General features: G+C 39.0%; 1 protein-coding gene across 2 annotated transcripts in view; it reads left to right on the top strand.

Annotated features, from left to right (window-relative positions):
- Positions 1-388: 388 nt before the first annotated feature.
- SLC4A10 (solute carrier family 4 member 10) overlaps positions 389-25,354 on the top strand; it is a 146,578-nt gene continuing 121,612 nt past the window's right edge. The window contains exon 1 of one of the 2 annotated variants that reach the window (XM_066554075.1): positions 389-508. In XM_066554075.1, the coding sequence (XP_066410172.1) occupies positions 461-508 (48 nt within the window). In that variant the 5' untranslated portion in view covers positions 389-460. The remainder of the gene's footprint in view (positions 509-25,354) is intronic. The other variant, XM_066554077.1, reaches the window with a different exon arrangement.

Here is a 25,354-nt window from a genome sequence, read left to right as displayed (position 1 = left end):
GGGGCCCGGTCCCTCTGCTCCCCGCTCCCATTGCAGCGCCCGCGGGGTGCCGGTGTGCAGGGGCGAGGCGGGCCCGGCATCATCCCGCACCCCCCACCCCGCATCCCGCACCCTGCATCCCGCACCCCGCACCCCGCATCCCGCACCCCGCATCCCGCATCCCGCATCCCGCACCCCGCATCCCGCAGGTGGCTCCGGCTCTGCCCCCCCGCGCGGGGCCGGCGGTGCGCGCGGCCATGTGACTGGCGCGCGCTTCCTGCCTGCGCGCCGGGAGCGCGGAGCCGGGAGCGCGGAGCCGGGAGCGCGGAGCCGGGAGCGCGGAGCCGGGAGCGCGGAGCCGGGAGCGCGGAGCCGGGGAGCCCCGAGCCCGGCGCAGCCCAGCGGCTCCCGCAGCGCCCGGGGAGCGCCCCGGCCCGCGGGCGGCGGGGAGGGGGCGCCGCCGCAGCCCCGCCGCCGCCGCATGGAGACTCAGGACCAAGGGGCGCAGATGGAGCCGCTGCTGCCCACGGTACGGCTGCCGCAGCGCGGCCCCGGCCGGGGGGATGCGACGCGCCCCGCGGGGAGGCAGCCGGGGAGGGGGCGCGGGGGGCCGCCTTCCGCCCGCCCGCCCGTGCCGGGCACCGCAGCCGGTTTCTCGGTGCCCGGGGACACAGGTTGGCTCGCTCCGGTGCCGGGCGATGCCGCGGCGGCGGGAGTGTCTCGGCGCCAGGACGCTCGGGGATGGAGCGGTGTGTGTTTGTGCGTGTGTGTACGTGTGTCCCTTCAGGGCAAGCACCTTACCCTCTGGGGCCCTGCCTCAGGCATCCCCTTGCTCTCGGTACCCCCTCTCTTCGTGTCCCCCTGCCTCCGACATCTCCTTCCTCAGGCTCTCCTGCCCCCTCCTCCCCGCGGTGGGGCAGCGCAGGGGAGAGAGCACCTGTGGGCAACCCCGCGGGGATCCCGCTCCGGGGCCGGGGCAGTGTCCGGGGGTTCCTGGCCCTCCTCGCTTGCAGAGCGCAGAGGAATCTGCTGAGAGCTGGCACTGACACGGCAGGGTCTGCCTCCCGCCGGATCCCGGGCTGTGCTCCGTGCTGCCGTGTCGCAGTCCCTTGTGCTCAGCCGTGGAGCTGCTGATCCGGGGTTATTGTTGTCTGAGGGGGACACGGTGCCCCCTCTCCTCGGAGCACCGTGCGGCTGCACAGCTACGGCTGGGCAGCCTTTTCCGTGCCAGTAGGAATGAGATCAATTGGTGGGAGGCTTTTAACATCGTTAGACCTGTAGGGACCCTTTTTCCTGCCAGGCCTTCCCCAAACACAGGGTTGCAGACACACAGAAGGTTTAACTGTGGGTGTCGATCTAGATTTCATACTGAGATTCTGTTTGTGAATGGTGGTTCCTGCCTTGCACAGGAAATCTGTCTGGGGCAAGGAAAAGTCTCTCATGTACATACACAAGTGTCTGACTGTGCGTACACATCCCTGTCAACACACTGCATAGGTCTGTAGAGGCTTTGCTGCTCCTGAAATGGCTGTGTGTTAGCACGGCGAGCTGCACAACATTGACAAAGCTTGAAAGAGACAAGTCTCAGCTGCTGCAGGTTGATGAGTTGCGCTCGTGGCAAGCCCATTTTTCATAGGGTCTGTTCCCATCATCTGTTGACGTGGTCCATTTTGCAATCAGGTGGCAGGTTGCTACGCAGTGTGAGGTTATCTCTGGCATCATCTTTCTCCTTGTGGCAGGGACAGTTTTTTCCCGTTGCTTTCTGGATCCCTTTTATGAATCTTACATCCTATTACTGGCTGCTCTCTCAGTTTCTGACAGTGGAGTAGAAGGTCCTGTTGCTTTCACTGACAGACTGGCTGCCGAGTTCCTTTCTGTAGAGAGACAATTAAGTGTAAACCAAGTTTCCATCTGTAGTTCATGACAGTGATTCCATGGAAGGCTTAGTCCTTAGTGTTTCACACGAATGCAGCAGTCAGTAGCAGTTTTGCTTTTGCTCATACCTTGTTGGCCTGTGTGCTAGTCTCACTTTGTCACCGTGTGCTGTCCCTGTGCGATGGCCACTGCACAGGGAGCCAGAGGAGTCAGCTTTCAGAAGGCACAACGTGCAGGATTGCCTTGGGCTGTCTGGCTTTAAATTTTGTTGCTCTGGGCTGTGCCCAGAAAAAAAGGCTGTTGCTGTGGTTGAGAGCACCTAAGAAGATAATATTTCTTATGTGCTGATGAGGGGACAATTGTCCCTTGTTCCCTCAGGAGCCCTGCCCTGGTGCAGTACCTCTCTGCAGAGCTGCAGGTCCCTGTCCATAGAGCTGCAGATCAGTGCTTGCTACCTTTGTGTCCTTGTTCTCACCTCCATTTACTACAGCTAATTAATTCAGTTGTATTTGCTTCAAGTGGGCACGGGAGACTTCTCCATGTAATAAATATATTGTGGCATGTACCCCAGTCCCCTCTTACTCTTGTGATTTCTGAGAGGGCCTGTGCACCTCAACAACGCAACATTGATTTCTTGCCACAATGGTGGCAAAAGGCACAGCTCCTTCAGGATTTCTGTTTCTGGTGATGTTTTCTCTGTGTGCCAGGCAATAAAGTGTATGTTTGTGCTGTGGCAGTCTCAGCCTGGCTGCTGTCTAAGGCCCTATAAGGCAGAAATGCCTTTTGCATGCTGGCGGTCTTATACCTGGAGTCATGGCAGAGTTTGGGGAGTAGCAATAGGTGAGAACTGATCGGTGCTAAGGTCTGTTAGTCTGGGAGGCAGTGTTGTGACACAGCTTTAGAGGACTTCTGTTCTGGGGATCCATCCTCATCTTGACTGGAAACAAACAGAACAGGAATGCAAGCTGTAAGATGAATACAGGTCTGTTCCCAAGTGTTGTCCCAGTTCAGTGGGCTCTGGGTATGAAGAAAAGGCTTCTAGCAGAGTTTTTTCCCTTCAGGGGTTAGTCTGGGGGCTTTGCAATATGCAACAGAGTTAAATTTTTTTTCTTTTTTGTGAAACTGTAACATACTATATAGTTTAATTGTTATTTCTAGTAAGATTGAGAATGTAGTCCTTTATTAATTTTATCTACTAATGGTGCTCAAAGATAGTGAAGCCTCAATGAAATTTCCCACCAAAATCCCACAGTCTGTACAAACTGGAATCTACTTTTATTCTAGTGTTAGTCATGTGTTATTTATTTATTATGCAAGCTTTTAATTGAAAACCCCAATTCCTAGCAATTTGAAAACTAATAAAGTACATTGTTACCTGTGGTTCTGAGGAACTAAATAATTTCCTTGTCAATTTCCTGTCACTTTTTTTGAAAACAGGTCTTATACAGAGACAATAGCCTTGTTAGCAGTTATGCTAATGTGGGTTTTTTTTTTTTTTTTTTTTTTTTGCAGCATGGACAAGTTTTGGTGAAAATAATTAGAAATCTATTGCTAATTTACCATAAGTGCAATACTGTATATATAAACAGAAAATTGTTGAAGCTGCTCTTGGAAATGCAAATATAGTCTTAATTTGTATTGTTCAGTACCTATACTAATATGTTAACAAAATGTAGTTGTATGCTTTCAGAATCATCTGGTGATTTATGTATCAGTCATCAAGTATGTTTTTTTCAGTAATTATTCAGAATGCTTTAAATAGTTGTGAGTAATTCAAAAATTTCTGAGGTGTCATCATTTGTTTACAGAACAGGAGAAACAATCTGCAGACCTCCACAAAGACCTTCTGTTGATTTCCTAACAAAGAACTAAATACTGCGAGTTTGTTGTGTACATGTATACCTGATTGCATGGAAATTATTTTGAAAATTGTTGCTTTATTGTGACTTTATTGGCAATTTATTCATAGCACAAGTTGTTCATATTTGTTCCTGTAGATTCTGGATATCTCATATGCAAATCAAAATTGGTTTTTAAAATAGGGTGTTATTTGGTAGAAGTTTGATATTTTGGATAAAAGGAGGATATATAGATAAAGTGCAGATATTTTTGTTAACTATTTTTATGTTTGGCATGTGATTTTTCTGTGTTTTCTGAAGGTAGCAGTAAAACCCATGTATAGAAAGTGAAATTGACTTTTTCCTTTCTAAGATCGTGTTCTCTTGCCCTCCTCATTCAGTCTTGAAATTAAAGAGCTATTTTGTTGTATTTATTTGTTTATTTATTTTTAAATTTCTTGCTCCAATCTGGTAGATACAAGGCCTTAAAGCATGATGTTGCTGTGCTATATGTGGGTGCTGCATATGCACACGCTACAGTGTATGATGTGTGTGCTCTAGGTAAGACAGTGTTTGTATCAAGAGCACTCTGGTGCTGCTGCAAATGGCACGCAGTTATTGCTGCTTAGGACTCTGTATGTGGGAGAATGGTATAGCAAGATCTTGGGAAGTAACTATTTTTAATGTAGCAGGTGAGTGTGGGAAGCTGCTCACACTAACAGGCCAAATTCTTTTGCTTTTGTTAATGCTGAGTGGGCCCTTGGATGAGACTTGCAGATGAAATGTATTGCTCATTGTGAGAAGGGGTGTCAGAGCCTGACCCCGTGGTTGGTATAACAGTACTCATTCCCAGTTCCCTTCTCCAGAGTACAGCATTTTAGCAACACTTAAGGCAAGTTTATAGAGACTGCAAGAATGCTGTGATTCTTTTGGAAAAATACAGAGGCAGTATTACATTTTCAAGACAAGAGTGATGAGATAATGGCAACAATTGAAATTAAAACCCTAAAACTTAATTATAAGTATAAATTTAGGACTGAATTTCTGCTCTTGGTATTTTCTTTATTATTGCCTGATTCTGAGTTCTAAATGAAAAGAAAAAAGAAAACTTGTCCCAGAAAATGCTAGAAAGAAATGAAGTAACAATCACATTCGCATATTTATTTGAGCACCCCCAAATGCTCCCTTATATTTGCCAGTGTCACAGTTAAAAAAAAATACATCTGGATCATATGGTGTTCTCTGGTGTTTCTTCTTAAGAATAAATGACAGCCTGAGATATATTTGCACACAAAAAAAAAAAAAGTACTGTGTGGAAATCATCCCACCTTAATGCATCTATAAATTGTTTGATTTTTTCTCACAAATTCTACTTGTGAAATATATGCTTTCAATTTCCTCTGTCGATAATTGTATCTTCTCTCTACTTTCTCCTTTGGAAAAAATATAGAATGAATTCTAAAACAAAATACTTCCATCTTTTGATGCTTCTTAAATAAGTAATGTTTACAGTTTCAATGGTTGAGAGGATTTAAGTAGGTGAGGGAATACTTAATCCACTGTGAAGTATCTTAGACAATTAGTTGTGTGTCTGGTATGAGAAGGGAAAGCCATAGGCATTGCACGTTCCTTTCCTAGGTTCAGGTCTGCCTTGCAAAAAGCCCAAATATTGAAGAATTGCATCTATCTGACTCCTTTTGCAATAATAATGCCATTTTGATGTCATACAAATGTGTTCACAAATTTTCAATGTTGGTGCAGTTTAAAAGTTCTTCTCATGAAATGAAAAAAAAGCGTAGCATACTTAAAAGATAATTAAAATCCACCCTTGTTCTACAAGGTTGTTTATTAGGATAGGCAAGGTGAAAGTTGGAATAGCTGATAAAGGCTATTGCTAAATATAGAAGAAATATCTTGGGGAAAAAAGAAGTTGCAGGGTGAAATGAGGGTAAATGAGGTGTGGAGTTTTGTGCAAACTTGGAGAATTGAGGGCATTATGGCTGACTGGTATGAAAGGCAAAAGGGAGCTGACTAAATTTCATGAGCAAAGAAGTGTAGGGACAGAAGCAGGAAAACCAGGGCCTTTGCCTCCTTGTACAGCAGGCACAAAATAGTATCTTGAATCCTGCATCTTCTCTGTCTTTGCCGATTTCCCTGTTTTCCTACTTAGAGCCTTTCTACTTTGTTTGATTAGATATTTGTGAGACATCACAAAGTTTATAAATAAATACATATTGAAATTTGGTGGAGATGTGAAAGATAAGGTCAAGATTTGCAAGATCTCAATTTTAATCAAACTGACCAGGAACTTGCTGCAAGAAAACTGGCGCAGTAACGTCACATATTTAGGAGAAATTCAGTGTGCTAGTTACGGGAGCTAATATTTGGCATTTGTAAGGTATTAGTTGACCAGTGCAGTACTATATGTGTGTTTTGAGAAAAGAGTAGCAATTGTAGAACAGTTCAAGAACAACAAAAATGAGCATGGGCCTAAAAATATGAAAGAGCATTTGAAGAAACTGGGATTCCTTAGCCTGGACATGCATGTTTGGTATGTAATACTGATGCAAAAAGGATCAACCAAGGGAAGGGATCCCTAACCAAGAGAAAGGTTATGGGACAATTTTAAAAGCATGTTAAGGAAAGCTGTCTAATGCTAAGAGTGGTGTAGTAATGGGACAAATTGTCTGGTATGTTTGTGGAGTCTATTACCCGTCTGTAGGAATAGGTAAGACAGTTATTGCTGCTTTAGATCTGAGTAATGGACAAGAAGACCTCATGAGATCTCTTCCAGCCCTATCATTCTGTGAGAAGAGCTCACTTTTGTCTTTTTGGCACAAGTATGTTATAGATGGGTGATAGACTAAGTGCAAACAAAAGAGAAAGAAGTAGTTTATCTGGATTATAAATGTTGATACCCTCAGTTAAGTCCACCTAAATAGTGAATTTACTATAAACATTTACATTTAGTGTAAACATATTCAAAGAGTATCTTGCAATGATAAATGCTCACTGTTGATCCATTTTGTTTCAAGCAGGTTTTAAAACCATAAAACGCAACATTATTTATTAATTTGTGTCTGCAAAATGCCAATCTGAAATGTAGATTTTTAAGCCTTTGTGGAATCCTCTTGACTTTTTAAAGAGTTTAAGACTCTGTCTGCATTAGTGAGGCTGCAAGAAGTTCCAAGACAAATTTCCCTGGGAGCATTTACTGTCACAGCAATTAGATGTGACACAAAAATGACAGAAAATATTGCATGTTTGTGGAGATTTTGGAGAGAGATTAAAAAAATTCTGCACCTTTTTCTGAAAACTTTTATTAATAGTAGTTAAAATGCTATAAATTCAAAATACCCTTGATCTGAGGCCACTATTTTGAAGAATAGTTCCAGATACCAGTCACTAGCAATTGTGCTAGGTTATCTCTAGAGCCATTCATAGTCACTGAAACTATGTAAGGATGGAAAAAAGATCTAACCCTACTATTAGATCCTGGCAAGAATGAAAAATAGGTACTTTAACTGTAATAAGTCTGGCAAACAATGCCATTAAAGTTGAAAGCAAAATACCATGTCTTTTCCAGAGAGAAGATGGTAGGTACATATAAACATCCCTCTCATATGAATGTGCACAGGGGTTTTACTTTAGAGGTAAGCACGCAAAAGCAAGAATGTGACTTCATGTCACATCTGAAAACTTTTGAATTCTGAATACCACTGAAAACTTTGTGGTGGTTGTGTGGTGTTAAGGATATTCACAGTGTTGTAAATATGATTAGGAATAAAGGCACAATGAGGGAGATTGTGTGTAAATTTTAAGTGCTTTAGATGTTTTTTTTCTATGGTACTGACTAGTTGTCTTGATATTTTTGCTTTATAAAGTCAAAGAAGAACATACATAGGGGAATTAAATTATTCTCCTGCTATACACTATAATATGAAGAATGTAACAAAAATTAGAATTTCCTGTTTCCTGTGGAATAGTGGGCATTCGTCTACCTTTAAATTCATGAAAATGGGATAACCTGTATCCATTTTCCTAAAAATGCATTAAGCATTTCTTTTAATCATTTTTATGACCTATTTAAGTAGCTACCAAAATAGAACCAGAGTGTCCCAGAACAGTACATTATCATGTCAGCAGAAGGGATATTATATGTATTGGTATTTTAAAAGAATTTATAGAATAAAATTAGTTCCCTTCTGCCCCCTCATCCCCAAGTCTGTGCAGCAGTTGCTGCCAGCCTTCTTAATGCTGTTCCTCAGAAACAACTTAGTTTCAGTTCTTTTGAGACTATTGCTACTTCGTTTGAAGCTTGTACGTGTTTCCAAGGTACCATCACCATGGCAAATCTTCATGCAGTATCTGCAAATCTGCTCTGGGCTGAGATTTTAGCATACTTTACTTATTTTTCAGTAAATTTCATAACTTGGATTGTAACTCATGTTATTTGTCTCCTTCAATTGGTGTTATCCTTTCCCTTTATTTGAAGAGAAGATAGAAATGCTCAAACATAAGACTTCACTGACTGTATAATTGCCTTTTAGAAAACTTCCACTTTATTATGTTTTTCCTCTTTATGTCTGTGCTATAGTGAAATACCACTATGTCCACTTGTTTTTATTGCAATCTTATAATAGCTTTTGAAATTAAATGTAGTAATGAGCTGTAAAAGCACTCATAAAGCTGTGTTTCATACTCATCTGAGAGTCTTCTCATGAAAATTCTAATAAGTGAATTCCTTGTTTTGGGAGGAGCAGCTGAATGATTTCTGATCAGGTGAATATGCTCTCAAAAAATAGCATTGAGCAGTGCAGAAGCCTTCATGCTTATCCTCACCAATTTCAGAAGAAGGAGTTTTTTCTCTAGGGATCTGTCTGGATTTCCCCATCCGCATCAAATGTGTCTCTTGCTTTTGGAATAACCCCTCACCCTCAGTCCTCCTCTTGTAGGGGAATGGATTGAGAAAAACCCTGCTGTGGAGTATACACTGAAAACTCATGTAACTCACGTGATTTTGTCTAAAACAACATAGGCAGAAAAAGGCTTTTAAAGAATCTTTTAAAGAAAAACCCACATTCAGCTTTAGAGAGGATGAAATGTCTTTTAGTGATCTATAGTTTGTGCTGTTTGATTGTGTTCATTTCAGATTGTCTTACCTGAAAGTTCAGGGCTTTGTGTCTGCTGTATCTGAATTGATTTACTTTGGCCAGCAAATATGTGAACATTTTTTTCTATTTGCCCAGCCCCAGGTAGATGAGAGGTTTCTAAGTGTTAGCAGTAGTGCCCAGAGCAACACAACTGCAGTTGCCTCTGGAGTGAAGACAATTTGAAAAGAAGCAAATAACTCTCCACTGAATATTTGTGAATGATGACTTTTTTTGCCCAAATTCTCTGTCCAGTGCTGGCCAAATTTGGGCAAAAATAGCAGAAGCAGCAAAGCCCTTTTTGCCTTGAGAAATATCAAGCTACTGAAGAATGTGCATCCTTTACCAAGGAGTGCTGCTGACAAGCCAGCTTTGGAGGACAAGAGATGTTTTTGAGAACTGTACCCATGATGAGGGATTTGCCTTGGTCTAACTTCTGCTACAGGAACTGTGTTCCCATTAGCAGATATTGTGGGACTGTACATGGTAACAGAATTAGTTATCCCCAGTAAATTATAGCCAAAACCCACCAAATCCCAAAGCTATCTTACCCTGCCTCCCTCTCCCAAATTTCTCCATAAATGTGAAACTTGTTAATATATGTATGCCTATGAAAAATGTTAAGCTAGAAAGTACAAATTGAACTATGTAAAATAATCTTTTGAAGATAAATATGAAAATATTTAAGCTAACTAATGAAAGTTATTATCAAAACATGTGAATGTGGAGATATGTAAAACCTGACTAAATTGTTTTGTTTATTCTTCTTTGAGTGATTCAGACTTATACAATCCAGTCTGTTACACATTCATATGACTAATATGTCTTGGGTAGCTCAGCACAAAGGATGTAGGTTTTGATGATGCATCCAATGCAGGATCTGAGAAACTCTGCTGGGAAAGTAGCATTCTTGCTCTGAAATAACTGTTTTGAAATCTAAAACAGTAGAAATTATGTTTCCAAAAGTGGTCTGGTATTAAGATCAGCTCATCATATGAAAACTCTGAGTAGTGTTTCAGTGGCAATATTAGAAGCAGCTATCTCTGCAAAACCAATTCTTGGTGAATCTTAGACTACTAAAATTGCTAACTATGACACTCATCAAAAGTTATTAACTATTTAATATTTATTTGCTTGTGTCTGTCTCTTCTCTCTTGGTTTGCATATGAAGGATGGCTGTACAGAAACACTCCTGCAAGGTAGTCCCTTAGCTGTGTGAGCTGACCTTGCATAAATGCCATGTTTACCCTTGAGAAAATTGGGCTAATCTGCCTTGTGCTTGGCATCCCACAGGAATAAACATGGTAAGAAGAAAGAATATTAAAGCATGGATAAGATGCTGTAAAAACTTTAGGTGGTTATATTTTATGTTTATTTGTTTGGGAAAAAAGTGGTGTGAACTTTTTGGGATGAAGACTGTGTGGGTGCAGGGTCTGTTGCTCACTGGTCCTGGTCTGTGACAGGGGCTAGGACAGCACACATATGAACAACAAGCCTGCTTAGTAGCCTGATTGCAAACAAATTCATCTCTGGCAATACAAAAATCTACTTATTTTCTCTAAGTTTGTTACTCTCCAGACTGCTCGTGGAAATTACTGAGCTACTGTAGCATAATCATTATTACTGTAATCACATAAAGTGCTTGCTCTAAGAGTTCAAAAAATAATGGTTATAAATTGTCAATGGACGGAGTTAAAAATACCTCTCAGTTTGTATTTATTTTTTTTATAGAATAAGATAACTTCCAATTTTTATGCACAACAAATATAAAATTTTATGGAATAGGGCAAATGCTTTTTTATGGATATGAAATTAAAAAATTTCTAGAGGATTATGATTTGTCTTGTACAAATACTGTAACTCACAGACTTTTATTCTAGTATCTGCTATACTTTCACCTTTGAGTTTTTAATTTTTCATTTCACAGTGATTGCAGAAATAGCTGTTTAGATAGTGCTTCCATTATGCATATTTATTAAAAAGTAATAAAAATCATTAAAGTAAGTCTGACAAAATTGACTTGAGCAAAAAGAAAATATTGATAGATACCTGTAGTAAATTTTTAATGCTTCACAGTTGTAGTACAGTTTTTAATAACTCATTCCTAGAACTGGGTCTAGTTCTGCTACTGATATATTTTACATGGGAAAATAATATAAATTTGTAGTTGTTATGACTTATTTTTTTAATTTGCCTTTTTTTTTTTGCAGTCCATAATGAACAGATTATTTTCCAGCTAACATTTGATATTTCTTCAGCAGGCTTTGCTTGTATATTTAGAAAGGATGTGTTTTCTGTCTCTGTGTATGCAAATATGAAAATTCATTCAATTCTAATGGGAATCCTTTTTAAAATTTCTTCCTGGTATATGCAATTCAATTGAATGGTTTCAGCTTTCAAGAAATACAAGACTAAGTAAATTTTCCTTTGAGTTTGTTACTAATTCTGTGGTTAGTGCTTGTTCAACTCCATTTCATAGAACCATAGAATAGTTTGGGCTGGCAGGGACCTAAAAATCATCTAATTCCAGCCCCCTTTGTGCCATGGGCAGGGACACCTTCCACTAGACCAGGTTGCTCAAAGCTCCATCCAACCTGGCTTTGAGCACTTCCATGAATTGAGGCATCCACAGCTGCTCTGGGAGCCTGCTCCAGTGCCTCACACAGAATCATGGAATTATCCAGACCCAGGCTTGGTTCTGTGTTGGCAAGTGCTTGATATTTCCTATTGACCAAACTTTTTCAAGGCACTGAAATCACATTGAGGTTTATTACAATATTTTAAGCCTTAAAGCAGCTTCCAACAAGTGTTAGAAATGGTTGTAGAATTAAAAAAAAAAAAAAAAAAAGAAGAAGAAAAAGAAAAAGAAAAAATATGTCTTTTTCCTTTATTTATGTGGAATTGGAAGATGTCTCAATCCACAGTCAGCAGCATGATTCCTTTACAAAATCTCAGTTTTCTCGATAATCCAGAAGGCAAAAATCATCCTATGTGTGCTTCCTTCTGTATCTCATTTTTTGAGGCAATATCTTGATTTTTAGGTGCTACTGCTGGCTGTCAATATCCTTTGTCTGGAACAAACTTGGTTCCCTGGACTGGTTTTCTCTCTTCTGGCCAGAGTGTTCATTGTCCAGGATACAGGATATGCCTCTTTCCAGTGCTGTGCTCTACTCAGGCATTTCTTCCTGCTCTTCTGTTTCTTGTGCTGCACACAAGTGTGTGAGTGTGTGTCTGAGAGTTAAGTGGCTGCTGATGGGGACTCAATATAAAAAGATGTTTCAGAGAGCTTTCTTCACATTATTTTTTATTTCTTCAAGGAAAAAAAAAGGAGAATACTAGATGTTATCTGACCTGTCTGCAGCTTTCATGGGGTAGTGACAGTGACCATCTGGCATGATCTCAGATAATGTCATTGATGGTAGCCCTGAGGGCTGGCAACCTGAGACTGGGCTTTCAATTTCAGGACTCTAAAGTCTGGATCATATTTTGGTGTTACATGAATCAGGATTTCTTGGCTAGTGGGGAAATAAATTCTGTTCAAATTGAAGCTCTTTAGATTAGGAGTTGTTCTGGAAATAAAGCAATTCAAGAGACAGAGGATATGAGACTGAGAAAAATAAAGAATTAAAAGTGAATACAGAATAAATCCAAATATTTTCATTATAGCAGAAATAGTAAATTTCATTAACATTTATCAATTACTAAGTTAAAAATGAGAGAAACATTTTTGAGAAAGTATAGAGTTCAAGTGCAGAAATAACAGTGATGAAGGGTATTGTGGAGGCCATGCATGTAAATAGGTTAAAAAGGAATTAGGTAATTGAGCACAATGATCCTAATTCAACAGATGCAATCACCAGCTTAGGAAAACTTTAAACTGCTGATCACCAGAATGAGGGACTGAATACCAGAGGAAAGACCATTTACTAGTTCCCTTTTCCCCCTTGTGCAATAAGAACCAAATAGTGGGGTAACCTGAGGCAAGATACTGGATTTCAAAGATTTCTGTTGTTCTGGTTTTGTTTTCCTTACTGGGGTCCTTGAAATAGCTTTGCAGGGATGGGGTATCTCTCAGATGGTTCTGTGTGAAAGGAGATAGTTCTCTTTGGTCTTACCAATTACTCATTCACCTGTAGATGAGATAATTTAAAAATAGCAGGTTATTGTTATATAAAATGAACCTTTTTTGTGCAAAAGAGTTAATTTTCATTCTGATCAGTTACATTTTTTTGTTGGATTGGATATTTCAGGAGAAAGTTCCTGGTTGAGAGGTCCCAAACATAGGAAAATGCAGAACCTGCAGAACCTCAGATGTTTTAGTAATGAGCAGCAGTGACCTGGGAGAGGCCAGTCAGACTGTTCTTGCTCAGTTCAGTAGTAAAGGGAGCTGATCTGCTCTACTTGTGCATTCTCATTTTCACACAAGCAAATGAGACATCTATATGGGGATGTCTTCCTGGGCTTGTGAGCTGTTGTCCTTCCCCAAAGCACCTCCCTTTGCTGAATTTTGGGGGTTTTGTTGAAGCCATAGCTCTGGTTGTTATCACAGATCTGATTTTTAGAAAATCCATGTTGCTTGCAAGAAGGTTCTGTGATCATTATCAGAATATGCTGCCCAGCAATTTATAGGCTTCAGCTGTGACAAGACTTGCTTTGTATAATAAATAAAATACTTGGTTTTTACAATGGGCAAATAATTGTACATTGTTTTGCAGATTCAGGTATGAGCTTCAGAGGAGGGCACAAGGCTGCCCCTGAGCCAGGCAGAGCCCTTGAAGGAGCTGCTGATGGACGCCAAGAGCTTTCGCTGTAATTGCATTAATGTCAGGCTGCGGCCCTGGATGTTGCTGGGACCAGCTGTGTGTAATTCAGCTGCTGGGCCCTAGATGGTGTCAGGCTTGGCTCTGCTGCTCTTCCCTCCAGTCTTCATTGCGAGCTTTGCTTGGCAAATGAGGAGAGGAGAGGAGAGGAGAGGAGAGGAGAGGAGAGGAGAGGAGAGGAGAGGAGAGGAGAGCAGAGCGCATTGCAGGCGTGGCGACAGCACATGGCTCTTGTGATGTGAAACCAACTTTGAAGAGTATCCAGAAGTTAGGAAATCTGTTAGTTTCAAAGATCCCCACTAATTTTGGTGCTTCAGTATTTGGATACTGAAACAGCTAAGTTTTTGGTCTCCTGTTACTCTGCGGTTTCACATAAGAGCATCTGTAATATATGTGTGTATATATATATAATCAAGCAATATAGTCATGCATGCTCTTAGAAAGATCTATTTTTCAGATGCATAAACACTTAATATGTTGGAAAATCAGCAATTGTTTTTATGTATCATTATACATAAACACTCAGTAACGCTCCATGCAAAAATCCTGTGTCTTCAGATGGATCAGAATAGACACATAACCAGGTTTCTAATTTACACCATGGCAAATACTAAATAAATTAAAATTACTTAAAATATTTGAATTATTTAAAACAGTGTTCAGAAGTGCTAGACTGAAAATACAATGCTCACATCTGTAGTAAAGTGATGTTCATGAAATGCATTTCTTGCAGGACTAGAAACTAGATGCTGTGTTGAAACATTCATAAGGAAATCTAACAGAATACTTTCTGTGTCAGGATTAAGGAACTATGTTTTCAGTTTTGGATTGTATTTTGCTGAGAAATAAAATTAAATTCTATTTTAAATATTAATTGTTCAGGTTTGGAAGTTTGGGCTTAAAAAAAAATCTCAAATATTTTACCAATATTTTGGTCTCAATCTCTAGGTTGGGACTTGACCTATAATAAAGAAATAAACAGATACAGAAGGTTCTCCATACATATTTTTTGTTTAATGAGACTGTAAGGCTTCACAAATTTTATTTAGGAAGGCACAATGCATTGTAACTTGATTGAAACTGATGAGGTTGCCCAAGATTAATATTAGAAACTAAAAAAGGGATTTCTCTCTCTCTCTCAAGTATTTCTGTAGTACTTTTACAGTCTACACAAGCATACATCAGCATCTTGTTTTCATATGCAAGTATCTTCATCCTTTTACTTTTGTTTTCTTTTTTTCCTCCATTTCTTTGGTTCTCTCTTTATCCATTGTGCCCCACCATCAGGAGCAGATTACAACGTGATTGTGTATATGGCTCTGTACAGAACCGGTTTTTGAATCCTGTCAGCTGAGAGCTACAGTGGCAGCAACCTGAAATTAACTTAGAGACTCAGGATCCTAATCACTGGGTTTTGTGCTGCTTCAGCTGTCTGTGTTTTTAGCCAGCTAAACCAAGTCTGTGTTACTTGCAGATGTGTGATAGAGCAGATGGGTGGGTCAGCTCAGGATTCATTCAAAGTTGAGAACCCAGCTGGGAGTAGAAAAGGCAAGAAAGCCTTTCTTCCACATAGTACATGGATGTACTAGAGATGATGGGTTCTAACTTTTGAAATTTAAAGGATACGTACACAAAATTTCAAAGAAACTCAAACATCAAAAATCCTACTGAGATTTCAAAAAAAGACATGTAACTAGGTTTGGTGCAGTGTTTTCACTGAATTAGACTCTTGGAAAACTTACCTGATTAAAAGCCCCACAGAAACAAAACAAACAAACAGATACCCAGCTATCCTTTAAATGCTGTAATTTTCTGACAAAATAATGCAAAATTGACACTGATCAATATGTTAGTGCACGTACAGCCACCAGATCTAATACATCTTGTTTTCCTCTTCAGTATACCTGCATTGTTAAACTAACAATTGTGAATAGATCTCCCTTTTTTATTTTGAAAATATCTAAACATCTAGCTGTAAAGCAAGATTCAAAATAGACCATTTAACTAAAATGACCTAAAAGCTAATTTAAATAACGTTTGTATGATTTTTGTTTTAAATTGATCTGCTTTGCTTAGGGCATGGTACAAAGGGGCAGAACCTGGAGACAGAGAGCTAGGCAGGCAAGACGCCGGTGGCAAAGTCTGCTGTACATTTGCTTTGTCAAATGCCTAAAGTTGTTTATTTCTCTAGGTGCCTTTTAGCTTTCATCTCCTTCAGCAATGCTGAATCTGTTCTCAAACTGTATTTTCTTTGTGATCTCTCTAATGGGATTCTTTCTGCTACTGGTTTTCTTTTGGAAGAGACAAAAAAAAACCCCAACCCTGTTCTCTCATTTACTCCTTTCTGTTACAGATGAGCATAGACTAAAATAGGAGTGCACTCTCGACAGTCCATTTATGGCTTGAGAACATCTTCTGGATCACTATAGCGTGAATAGACTAATATGATCTACCTAAGGTTCTAGGTAATCAGTCTCAGTATTTCATAATTTGGATTCTTTACAGAGTGTAGGGAGTTTTCAGGTCATATTGCTGAAACATAATATCTGAATCGCTGCTATGATTTGTGCTGGCTTCCAAAATCTTCTTGTTTTCTAAAACAAGCAGGAAAAAAAGTAGAGGGACTCTTTTTTTTTTTTTTTTAACCTCTCAGTATTCCCATAAAGCATTGGTCATATAGCTGCAGTTTCTCTCCAGCACCTGTGAAAGCACTTGCTCCCAATTCCAAGGTGAATAACTGATCCACCCCAGTGAATTGCAGCTGGACCTCTTAGTGGAACTTTTACAGGATTGTGCAGAAAATAGGGATTGCTAGTGCATTGCAGAGGTTTCATGAGGCTTCATGTTGCATTTGCTGAAGTTTCATGTTGTTGCATTATTTATTGAAGAAGTTCTTTTCTTCTTAATTTGCTTAATTGGTTCCTTTTTAACATATGAAACTTCATCCAATTCCTATAGTAATTGGAATCTTTATTTTTTACATGTTTAAACTTATTTTTGAACTGATTTTTTTTTTCTTTTAAGAATTTGACAACAGTTTGTTGGCTGTTGTTTCAAAATAGGAATGAAATGTTGGTTTGCTTATTATTTACATAGGGGAAATGTGGTCATTTTGGTGGCAGATATAGCAAGACTTTAAAGGCAAAAAATCTTCGCATACTGAAGGAGTTTTTTCACTTAAAGAGACAGAATTTTCTCCAACTAGTTATGATCAGAAAATGGGTTCAATAATCTTTTTCTCCCTCTGGAAGAGATTTTTTTAAGGTTGAATGATATAAAGTTTCTGAAAATAGGGCAACTGTTATTAGAATAAATGACAAAAATGTGGTGAAAGACATTTATCATCTGAATAATGTATTTTTGCTTGGAGGCTTACTTATATTTAGTCTGTGTTATAAATATCACAGTTGTAATAATTTTTTTGGTAGAAGAATCACAGCAGTAATAGTTCTGATACATAAGTAACAGAGTTTTGGGCATATTTCCCAGCAACTTGTTATAAAATTTAGATGACTAAATATAAAGATGGACATTTTTGTGATATTGCTGAAATAATTTTGCTGCTCATTGAGTTTTACTGACATCTGATAATCACCTGAGTAGGTATCTTTATTCTCTTGTTTCTAAATGTTATGTCCATTCAAAAATGCTTCCAAATTTAATTTTGTTGTGAAGTTGTAAAGCCTCATATAAATCCCTGCAGCAATGTTTTATGATTTTTATTTTCTTGTCTTACTGACAAGATAAATTTGTTTTTCTAAGTCACCTATCAGGAAGATTTTTCTCTCCTCATGTCGTTGTCTCTTGCTACTAAGGAATGAACAAAAACTTGATTATTATGTGATTAGGTCTCTGTACCTGATTCCTTTAGGCCAGAAATGTTCTTACCCTTTACAGTTAAAAGCTAATTTATCTGTGAGCCATTATCTGGGAAATGGCTAAGATCAGCAAGGGTATTTACCTCCTGACAATGCAAATAATTTCATTATTGTTTCTAGCAGTTGTACTAAGAAAAAGCCTGTTACCTTGTGTTTTTTCAGTCTAGCATTTCTGGGTGTCTGGAAAGTTGCATATTTAATTTGATTCAATTTTTTGAGTTCTAAGGGCTTTAATAATTTAAAAGGATCTTCACTTTTCAAAGGATCTTCAAGTTTAACTTGAATTTTACAGTGGAAAACTTACTCCTGTTCATTTGAATTATGCCTTCCTAAACGATCCTAAACAATTCACCTCAATTGTCAGTTAAAGTGATACCTTGTTATCTTATCTTCTTAAACCATTTAAGCTTTATGTTCTTAATCTCTTTTCTAAGTGAACAAACTTGTTGACAACTTTATGGATTTCACGAAGCTTTTGGGAAATACACCTCTATCTCCTTGGTTAGATTTTTTCAAGTCAAACCCAAAAGAAGAATTTTAAGAAATTAAATCCTGGTGTACAACCCAAATGATTCAGATTTGTAAAATGCACTTAGTACAGTTAGAAATAGTTAGCTGTCCAAGCACAGGTAGTGGTAAAATATGAACAGAATGAGAATGATCCATCCTTTACTGGAAAGATTATTTGCCACATTTCTAAATTTTTAAGGCATATTATAATGCTTATTATCTTTGTACCTGTGCTCCTCAGACACTAAAAATGGTGGTGTTACATCATTGTCTGTCAAAAGCAGGAGCAGCATTGTTCTTTCATTTATTTAACTTATTCCAGAAAGGATACTGTGTGATTCTGTTGAGAGACTCTTGAATTTCTTGGAGTCTTGATGTTTAATGTGATTTTGAAAATTAAAACAAAAATCTTTTGCTGTTATTTTGCACTGCTGAGCAGTCAAATAGTCACTCACTGTCTTTTAATTTATATGTAATGGAAAATGCACTGGGGAAACACATCCTGTGGAATTGGTTCAAGTTCTGCTGTTTGCGAATCTACAGGGCTTCATTAAATCAATACCCTTGTTTAAAATAACTATATGCATAATTGGACTCACTTATAATAAATCCCTTGCAGATAACTGTGTGAAGCATGGAGTAAAAGGACTGGAAAGGGTGCATGTGCCAAGGGAAATACTCAGCCAGCAGAGATATGTGAACTCTGGTTAGAGCACTTAATTGCAATTGATGCCATTCATGTGTTACAGGAAATGTTGCAACTTTCTCCTGACAAAAGCTCTGTGGTTCCAATGCTGTGAATTATTCTGGAGAACAAATCATAACAAAAACACAAAACCAAAACAAAACAAGCTTTTTCTTTAGACACTTCAGTGAATTTTTAGGATAAGAAACTTTACACAACAGTTCTGGTTCTTGTGAATTTGAGTGCTGCTTGTGTTAATGTGGTCTGCCCTGCATACTTAGTGTGTTATCCTCTCTAAGTAGGTATTTGTTAGTGCTGGGCAGTGGCATGGTATGTTCTTGAAGGAACTTGCGACCGCATTTTCTCACAGAGGTCATAACTAGGTAGAGGTGAAAGACCTTGCAACTGAGTGCTCAGAAGTTGTTTTTAATGAGCTTAGGGTTAAGCAGGGAGCATTAGGGATAATAATGTTTGTGAACCTTGTGGGCCATTGTGAGTTTGAGCTGGTTCCAGCAGTTCTCTTCAGGCCTGGCATGAAGCATGGCTGCCATCTTGATGTGGGAAAACTTTTTGCACTATGGCAAAATTTGAGAACCCGGTTCACATATTTTTGACCTTGTGTGGATAAAATAAACCCAGAAGTGGAGGCAGTTTTGCCACAGCAGCATGGCACTGTGCCTCTGCTCTAGCTACATCTGTCCTGGTCAGCCTGACCACAGCAGGACATGCGTGCGGCTGTGCTGCCTCGGGGCTGGCAGCTGATGCACTGCTGTGCCTTTGCACCAGCTCACCTGAGATTACCCACGTCTGACATTTGACAGGACAAAGCTTCTAATTTTCCTGGCCATTTATGAAGGTTTTAGCCTTATTTTCTGTAGAGTCTCCTGAACTTGGTGCAGGTGTTGGTGCTCAGTGTGAGGGTCTGGGTTAGGTGCCTCGACAGGATGTTGGGTGTTGATGTGCTCCCACAGCTCCCTGACCTTCTCTGTGGGCAAATGGTGGCTATGCTGATGGCTTTCTGTGTGTCAGTGGTTCAGTGATTAATGTAATTATGCAGGACATAAGACATGACTTCAACTCCTTTTGCTTTTTCAGAAGGATAACCCACTGTTTCCATTGTTCCCAGAGAGTTTTGCAGCTACGAAGCAGCTCTCACCTCCCTTCCCAATGGGGCCATTTTCTAGAGAGGTGTGGAGAGAAAGTCCCTCAGTTCTTTCAGGTAGAGATGATAAGCAGACCTCTAGGGGAACAAACAAGGGTGTATGGCTTTATAGCATTTTTAGAAAACAAAGCAGTGGCCGTCTCTGTCTTTCTGACATTGGACATGTTTTTTCAGAGAGTGGAGGAAGGTGAGTGGACAGATGTGAGAACAGCACCAGAGCTCAGGCTCTGGCTGCTGTTGGGCTCTGGTGAGACCTCAAGTTTCTTGGCCCTGTAAAGACTGATATGTCTCACAGCAGAATTTTATCCCTAAATGAAACTTTAATATTAGAAAACCCAAACAGAGTGGCCTCTAGGCCAGGTGGCTGCTGATCTTTCTGAGTTTTTTTTCAGTTCATAAGCTCACGTGTGGTGTGTTTTTTGTTTTAGCTTAAGACTTGCTTTTTATCTAAGTTCTCTCCAAATTTAATTGTGAGCTTTTTCTCAATCTGTCTTTCCTAGTCTTTTATACTAGGATTCACTTTTTAATGACTGCCTAATGATATCCAAAATGTATGCTGCTAAGCTTAAGAAAGAACTTAAGTACTTTGCTTTTATCCTGAGTAGTCTGAGATCACCAACATCTGTCCTCTTTGTTACTGTCATTATTCCACTCATCTTCTGAAGACAGTATAGGCCTTTGTTTTACTGAGAGCACTAACTGGATTTTTTTTCTTTCCAGTAACATACTTCAAGAGGCTTTCTAGGTTTTATTAAGCCTTTTCAAATCAAGTGGAAAGTAGGGAAATAAGATATGGAATGAGAAAATATTGTTTTAACATAAGCCCAGAGTATTTTTTAATTGCATGTAGAGCATTACATGGGCATTTTTTTTCAGTGCCAGACATATGCATTTATATTTCCCACCAACATTTGCCTGGTGTGAGTAGGAATTTAATCAATAAATTCTTGCTTCTAATTTTTTTTTTCTCCTAGCTAGAGCATTTGATATGAAAGCCTTACTCTGAATTACCACAAACCAAATGTGAATCTAAGAAAAACTGGGGAAAATGTTTACAGTGTACAGGGAGAACAGATAACTTTTGCAAATAAAATCAGATTTTTGTCTTTTTATTAACATCAGCAATTAAGTATTGCTTCCTAGAATATGATTATGTAAAATTCCCAGTGACAGCATGTTGTTTATGAGTTTTGAAATGATACTTTCTTTGTTAGAGTGCCAATTCCTTTGGTTAGTATTTCCTCTGTCACCTGAGGCTATTTTTCCAACACATAACACATGTGATTTTTTTTTCTTCTTTCTGAATAATCAGCTTTTCCTTTTGCTCATTAAGCATAAAATTACAGCCAAGGTATTAATGCAGTACAATACACACTGTATTAAAATTGACCAGTCTCTACCACATACTAAGTTCTTTTTGTCTATTACCTAATTAACATTAATTAGTTCACTACATTTAATGAACTTTATGTAAAACTCAACATTTTTTACCTTTAGGATAACTATGACATACAATCTAATGTGTCAGACTGGGCTGTATGAATAATTAATGCACTCTATATTTAATATTTTAGTGTACGGACTACTTTGACAGACTGGATGCAGCCACAGTGCTGGATGTGGGGGCTCTGCTGGAAAAGGAGCAGCAGGAGCCCCCTGTGAGAGCTCTGCTTGGGGAGAAAAGAAAGGATGAACCTGAACAGATATCAGAACCTTGCTGATGCCAGGTATCCCTCAGCCTGGGTTCCCAGCTGGAACAAAGGAAAAGAGATCCTTGGCTCTGACTTCTGCTTTTTTCACCTTCCACCTCCTTTCACTGCTTTGCTAGTAGCCCTGGTTCAAATCAGAAGTGCTAAATACTACTATTCCTGCTAATGTTGATGATGAGAATTAGTATAAAATAAAATAGATGTATTTCTTAAGAAAAACCTTGCACTTGGGCTATTAAAATCAGGAAGATAATGGTTGAATTCTAATTTCTTAAGTTGCTTGAAAAATCGGTTTTACCAAGATCCTGCTGTTTTAATACTTGTGATAGCTGCCCTAACTTCGTTATATCTTGGGTTAAGAGAAATGCAGTTACATATAAGAAAAATTACGGACCTGCAGAAGAGGTCAAGTTGAGTGGAGATCAACCTTTCTCTTGCAATCAAGTGTTTTCAAAGTGTTTTCTGTGACCTGCATGACCTGTTGTGCTTTGGTAGCATACGAGAATCTTTGGCTTCCTGAGTATGGGAGAGGCTGGTGGTCAGCCTTTGGCATTGCCTTGTGCACCATCTGGGTGGAGTGCCCAGTGCTCCACACCTTCCTCTGTGATTGACATGCATGAAGGTGTTTTTACAAAGATTAATATTGTCAAAAGCTTCTTTTTAGAAAACCCAAAGTCTTTGCTTACCTCACCAGTACAAAAATAATAGACAGTTTAAGTTTCCATGTGGGCATAATGCCATCCAGCTATAAATCCCACTGGCTGCAAGGCTTTGCACAAGGTCACACTGATGACCTGGAAAATAGGCTTAGATGCAGGAATGTCAACTTGGTAGAGTGGCTTGAGAGCGTGAGTGAGGGAAAGCAAAATGCATTTTTCTTGGAATGGATTATGAAGGTGCTAGGAATTACAGATTCAGAATTTTACTTACAGTGTGGTGTTAGTCATTGTATTTTTGGGAGAGGTAATAAAGTGCGTAAATGGAGCATCTGTTTGAGTAGAGAACTCTTTTATTCTAGTTAGACTAATTCTGTTTTTCCTGATCGCGGCAGATATGTTTTGTTTTCAAGGTGAGAACGAGGCAACAGGCCCAGATACAATAGTAACTTAAATTCAAGCTCTGATTTGGTTTCCCTTGCTTTCCTAGTTTTGTTTTCCTTGTCAAGTGATTGAGTAGTTTCTGAAGTTAGAATAGGCTATAGATAAGCCTATGGTCTATCGACTGCTGGAGGCTAAGTGAGGTAAGAAAGTAATTTAAAAAAAATGAAACATTTATGAGAATTTTCTTTTTATGACATGGTCTGAACTGCTTTTCGTGGCTTATAATGCTTAGTACTGTCTTTTAAATTAGTATGAATTATTTCTATTGCATTTAAGTACTTCTCCTGTTATCATTGAGCAAATTTTAAAATCTTTTGTTGCTAATTAATTTGTTGGATGAGTTATTTATAGTGATTCATGTTACAGCTGTAATATTTAAAGTGAGTTACGGTAAACTTGGTTTTTGTATGTTGTATGAATAAGAGCTTTAGTGATGGGAAGAATTGATGAAATAATGGATAGAAGTCTCTGTTCACCTTGTTACTAAGTGGGTGCTGACTGCCACATGTTTGTTTTCAAAGGAAGTTTGTTTTCTTTGTTGTGTAGGAAGAAGGCTGCATTTAAGATTTACATTGCCTCTGGCCAGCCATAGCAAAACATTGTAGATAGTTGAAATATTCAAAACTTTTACTAGTAGTGTGTCAGGTGCTACATTTGAATTATTCTTTTCCTGGTTCTCCTTTTGCATACTATTCTCCTTTAAGCTGGCACACAACAAAACATGTTAAACTGTAGAATTCATCCTTGAAGACAAAAATTGGGTTGGTGACTTGAAGTGAATCATTCTGTATAATGATAATACTATAAAAAGTAAGTACTATATATGAACTTGAGAATAGCCAGACTATTGAAATAATACATATGTTATTATAGAAATGACAATAATAAATTCTTGGATGTTCTTGGATTATATCTGAGGTGGATTTTTTTGATGTAATATATTACATTGAAAGGTAGTAAAAAACTAACTGAAAAACAGGTTTTGGGGAATGAACAAAAATATTATTCCTTACATGTACTTAATGAAGTCAGAATTCCAGTTATTTAAAACTAACTGAAATTTTAATGTATTTTTAAAATATCTTCTGCTTCACTTCAGCAAATCCTAACTTTTAGTAATTTATCTGAAAATTCTTCAAATTAATGAACATGTTCTGTAACATTTCATTACCTTTTGTTTTTGCATAATAAAAGTAGAAGGGAATCCAGGACTTGGAGGTCATCCATTAGAATGTAAACTGAAATCAAGCTTGACAATTGCAATTCCAGTGCTACTGCAAATGATGTCTCTGTGGTGTTACCTCATTAAAAAATTGCAAGCAGCTGGCAGTTAAAACTTGTATCAGTTTCCTACAAGTTTTTTCATAGTAAACTACATTTATTCTTTTTACTTAAAAGACTCTTCATCTTAAGCCAACCTATGGACCAAAATAACTTAAAGAGTTGTCCGGGTTGGTGTCATTTACAGGGATCACAGAATCACAGAATATGCTCAGTTGCAAGGATGTGGTCTCATATTCATATGAGGTATTTAAGTTATCTGGTACTTGTGACTTCAGTGTATGGCATGGTGCAGCTAAACAAGCCATGAAGTGTGACACTAAGTAGAATTTTTTAGTGCATTGATAACAGAAAGTGAATCTGTGTAGGAGATTTACAGCATTTCATCCAGCTGAGTTTTGAAAGCACCATAGCAAAGGTAGCACTGTTTCCTGTGTGAGACTGTTCTATAGGTGACATATTTCAAAGTCAGTTTTTAACGGTATCGTATCATGAATTTCATGGTATTAAATGTCAAATTTCTTCTACAAAGAGGAAGCAGCACAACATTTTTGGGTCAAATTTGGAAACATTTTTTTCTGAATCTTTTTAGCAATACTTCAGTGTTTCTCCAGGCCTTCATTTTGTTCCTGAGTCTGGTCTGAGAACCCAGTGATCAGGTTTTAGTTCAAGAACATATGTGGTGTCTTTCAGGACACTGGAGATAGCACAGGCTGAAGCCATGTAGCTTCTGAGGAGGAGACTGCTGGGCAGCTGTTTTGTGAGGAGAATGCCCTTGCTTTATAATTACCCTTTTCTCTAAAATTTCAGTGGAAATGGCTCACAGTTGTAATTTAAGAAGAATCCTAAGAAAGGGTTGAATAGGAGAGATTTTCTTTCTCACCTAGCCTTGTATTTGCTTCCAGACTCATCTGACTTTTTTTCTCATCAACTTTGAAAATGGTAAGACTTCAAGAGAGCAGGAAGGCCTGAGATAGGGCTGTACTGGTGGTGAATGTGTGGTGGTTCCACTGATGTTCATGGGGAGCAGGTGAGAGCAGGAAAGAATTGTCTAAGTTGGGACCCAACCTTGTGTCTGCCATCCTCACCCTCTGGGGAGCTGCTCCCAGCACTGTTTTTCTTCCTGATGGAGAGAGAGGAAAAAGGTGAAATTGGCTGCTGCCGGCTTTCTCTTTCAGGACAAAAGGGAAGGTTTATTAGCCTGGGGATATTTAGTCATGATAGATCTGATCATTTAGGTTTTGGGCTCTCTAGCTCTATTTTTGTGTGTAATGCACAAAAAATCTTTTATGCTGTCCAGGTTCATGTGATAGTTTAGGATGACAAGTGATAGGCTTTCCTCATGTCTGTCTGTATGGTGTATATGT

Source organism: Molothrus aeneus, chromosome 7 (genome assembly GCF_037042795.1).
Source record: "Molothrus aeneus isolate 106 chromosome 7, BPBGC_Maene_1.0, whole genome shotgun sequence".
NCBI classification, from domain to species: Eukaryota; Metazoa; Chordata; class Aves; order Passeriformes; family Icteridae; genus Molothrus; species Molothrus aeneus.
The sequence above is the reverse complement of the archived record's forward strand: the minus strand, read 5'-3'. Positions and strand labels throughout refer to the sequence as shown.